Source organism: Leptonychotes weddellii, unplaced genomic scaffold (assembly GCF_054177405.1).
Source record: "Leptonychotes weddellii isolate Sample4059 unplaced genomic scaffold, ASM5417740v2 HiC_scaffold_1755, whole genome shotgun sequence".
Lineage (NCBI taxonomy): Eukaryota > Metazoa > Chordata > Mammalia > Carnivora > Phocidae > Leptonychotes > Leptonychotes weddellii.
In genome coordinates this window covers 9,350-13,512 of record NW_027759302.1, presented here as the reverse complement: position 1 = coordinate 13,512, position 4,163 = coordinate 9,350, and the positions used below count along the sequence as shown (strand labels likewise).

The following is a 4,163-nucleotide window of genomic DNA, read 5'->3' as shown; positions in this document are numbered from 1 at the left end:
TTACTAGCCATTTGGATATCTTTTGTGATATGTGAAAATATGTGTCTATATTTTCTATCAGATTATCTGTTTTTTCTTAATGATTTGTAGTAGTCCTTTTTACATTCTGCATGCAAGCCCTTTGTAACATTACAAATCTCTTCTCCTACCTTGTGCTGTAATTTTTCTCTCGCCTAATGGAAACTTTCCTTACACTGAAGTTTGTATCATGATTATAATGTGGCTAAATGTGTCATATCTTTTCCTTTATGGGTAATCCCTTTTGTATCTTAAGAAATCTTTCTTTACCGCCAAAATATGAAGAAAGTCTACAACATTGTCCTCTGATGACTCATTATTTCTCTTTTTTCATTTAGACTTACAGTGCACCTGGCAATGGTTTTTAATGTGTGAGTTAAAGGTAAAGTTGTTGTTTTTCGTTTTCAACATGAATATCCAATAATCCATGAATATCCAACTGTCCCAGAACCAGCTCCCCCACCTCCAACCACAACTGTTCTCCTAAGCAGCTGGTCTGCCTCAATTCTCCATACGTGTATGGGCCCCTTTCTGCACTCTTCATTCTGTTCCATTTGTAGGTTTGTCCTTGCATCTTTACCAAACAGTCTAATTACAGTGGATATATAATTAGTCTCGAAATCCAGTAAAGCAAGTCCTGCTACCTTCTTTTCCAAGAATGTCTTGGCTATTCTTGGTCCTTTGAATTCCCATATAAATTTTAGAATAAGCTTGTCAAGTTTTACTGCAAGAATCTCTTGATATTTTCATGGTATGGAGTTAAATCTGCAGATTAATTTGGGGGAAATTAACATTTGAAAAATAATTAATCTTCCAGTGCTTAAAACAGCATTCCTACTTATTTTGTTCTTATTTAACTTATCAAAGAATACTGTATTTCTTATATACAGGAGTATTGTACTTTCTTAGATTTATAACTAGGCATTTGATATTTCAATATGGTGATTTATTTTAATTTCATTTTATGTGTTGATTGCTAATACACAGAAGTAAAATTGATTTTTTTATATTGATCTTATATACAGCAACATAGTTAAAATTTTTAATTAATTCCTTCTGGAGTGTCTACATATAATCATAAAGCCTGCAAATAGTGACAATTTTATTTCTTTCTTTTCAACCCTTATATATATATATATTTTTTTCCCTTCTGTTCCTCCCCTGGCTGGTAACCTCAAGTAGAACGTTCAATGCAATTGCTGATAGCCATTATGCTGGTCTTGTTGGCAATCTCAAACGAAAAGTTTTCAATGTTTGAGCATTGAGTGTACTGTTGGTTATAGGCTTCTGTAGATTTTCTTTATGAGATCAAGGAAGTTCTCTCCAGTTTATTATTTGTTAAAAGTTTTTATCATTAATCAGTGTTGAATTTTTCCAATATTTTTCTGCACCTGTTGGGACGATCATATGATTTTTCTCCTTTAACTGTTAATAAGCATTGACTGGTCTTCAAATGTTAAATGAAAGCTTGAATTTGTGAAACAAACTAAACTTGCTTTTATTCTGTTTGCTGACATTTTATATAGGATCTTTGCCTCTCTGCAGATCAGGGAGGTTTCCTTTTCTTTCCTTGCATTGCTGATCTTTTTAGATGGTGGTATTAAGACCAAGTTGGCATCACACCATGAACTAGGAAATATTCTATCTTGTTATTCTAAAAAACAGTGCTGTGTAGACACTATTTCTTATTTGTTGCTTGGTAGGATTTACTAATGAAGCTATCTTGGCCTAGAGTCTCATTTATGGACTCGATTTCTTTGATATTTATGGGACTATTTACATTTTCTATTTCTTATTTGTTTATTTTAGTGAATTGTATTTTTCTAAAAATTTTTTTATCTCAACTAAATTTTTACGTTTGTTCAGGTGAGTGTTCTATTTTTTCTATATGAATATATGAATAGAAAAATATTTCCAATTTTTCTATTTCCATGAACTATTCAAGTTTTTAAATTCCTAATAATTTTAATTTTTTATATTAGTAGAAGGTGCTGTCCTTGCTTTCCTTCTTGTCTGCTCCCAGCCTTGACAAGGGAATTCTGTACTGTTAGTTCTGACTAAAATTTGAAAACCAGTGGTCCGGCGATTCTAGATTCTTTACTGAACATTAGACACATCTAAGGAGTTTTTTTTTAAGTGCCAGTACCTAAACTCCACCCCAGAACAATTAAATGTATATTTTTAAGATTACCCCAACTGATTGAATGTGTATGCAGCATGGAGAACCACTGGTCTACACCACAATTTCTCAGCCTTGGGGCTACTGACATTTGGGGCCAGATAATTCTCTGTTAGAGGGCTGTTCTGTGCATCGCTGGTCCCTGACAGCAACTCTGGCCCCCACCCACTAGATACCTATAACATCCGCCCCACATACCCCAGAGTGGTGACAACCCACGATGTCCCCAAACATTGCCAAATATCCAGTCACCAGACACCCACAGTTCTAGGTCAGATGAGGCAGCTGTAACAGGGATACGGATTAAATAGAAGGACAATTTCAATGGGTATGAGAACCATTTTTCCGATATGCAGAGACGTATGACATTAGAAGGGACCGTCCCCTCCATCACAGCTGGTGACGGCCTGCTGTGTGAATCAGCTGGACGGGGCCATAACAAAAGAGCATGGGGGGGTCTCCTTCAACAACAGACATTAATCCTCTCCCACTTCTAGAGGGGATTAATGAAGTTCAAGGTCAACGTGTCAGTGGGTTAGGCTTCACCCGAGGCCTCGCTCCTCGGCTCGCGGATAGCCGCCTACTCTCCTGTCCTCATGTGGCCTTTCCCCTGTGTGCCCACATCCCTTTATAGGTCCAAATGTCCTCCTCTTATAAGGATCCCAGTCCTATTGGATTAGAGACTACTTTTATGACCTCATCTAACCTTAATCACCTCTTGAAAAGCCCTACCTCCAAATACAGTGATACTGTGAGGCCCTGGCTAGTGAGGACATCAACATACACATTCTGGTGGAGGGGACACCATTCAGGCCATAAGACCTATCAACGGAGGCAAGCAAAACAGTGGCTTGACCCCCACTTACTGGGGATATCGTAGGGCGGCTATCAGATAAAGCAGAAGACTAGTCTAGAAACCTTCTGATTATGAGATTCTGGGATATTGGGAAGAAGACAGAATGAAGTCCAAGTGGACAAAACAGTGGAAGTGTTATAGCGTAGCCATACTTTCAACCTGCCCTGAACGGAACACAGATTTTAGCGAAGATGGTGATAGGAGAGATGGGGGAGCAGGGATTCCAGTTGGAGGGGTTGGTACAACCAGGCAGCACGGGAGTGGGGGGAGTTTAGGACGCTCACAGAGTCGGGAATGCACTTCGGCATTACTAAAGCACAGGGTGTGTGTCTGGGCAACTTCCTTGGGGACTAGCTTGAAATCCCCGCACACCTTAAAGCTCTCTGGGCAGCAGGAAACCACGCTCAGAAGCCTGCTGCTCATCATTGGCTTCCCTCTGGCCATAGCTGGCACAGACCTCGGACGGTGCAAAGTCTTGGAAGAGAAAACTCTTTGCAGGGCTTTGCAAAGAGTCGCTTTACCAAATATTCTAAGATCACCGCGGCGGCAAGCCGTGAGTCTGAAGTGTTTTCTTTCCCTCCCCACAGGCGCTGGCTTTCTGACAGGTCTCGGCCAGAGGTCTGACCACTACATCTGTGTTAGGAAAGGAGGCACCTGTAACTTCTCCCCTTGCCCACTCTTCACCAGGGTGGAAGGCACCTGTTACGGTGGGAAGGCCAAGTGCTGCATGCGTTGACTGAGCTGGGCGTGATGGAGAAAGGAAGTCCAGCGAAGTATTTGTAATCGCTGTTTCAATAAAAGAAGACTTTTTTCAAGCATACCTCTTTCCGACCAAAATGACTCTTGTCTCCTTTAGGAAGAGGCTGAGAGAGTCTGGGGGTTAGGAGCAGGGATGGGCCAGGCCACAGGGCCCGTCCCGCACGGTGTTGGGCGATGCTGACCAGGCTTGAGCCGTGTCACCTCCACTGCGTGTCATTACCAAGCCAGGTGTGGGCGATGCCGAGGGTGCCCATGAGACCAAGGACACACACATGAGGAGGGGACAAGGCCAATGAATCCTTCCCTGGTCCAGGCGCAGCTCACCCCAAACTCAGTGGTCTTAGCAGCCTG

The 4,163-nt window shown here is 41.4% G+C and overlaps 1 protein-coding gene across 1 annotated transcript; it reads left to right on the top strand.

Moving 5' to 3' along the window:
* Positions 1-406: 406 nt before the first annotated feature.
* On the top strand, positions 407-3,873 carry DEFB1 (defensin beta 1). Its single transcript, XM_081810058.1, has one exon. It carries the CDS (start codon positions 3,157-3,159, stop codon positions 3,787-3,789), a length of 633 nt encoding a protein of 210 aa, XP_081666184.1. The 5' UTR covers positions 407-3,156; the 3' UTR covers positions 3,790-3,873.
* Positions 3,874-4,163: the final 290 nt, after the last annotated feature.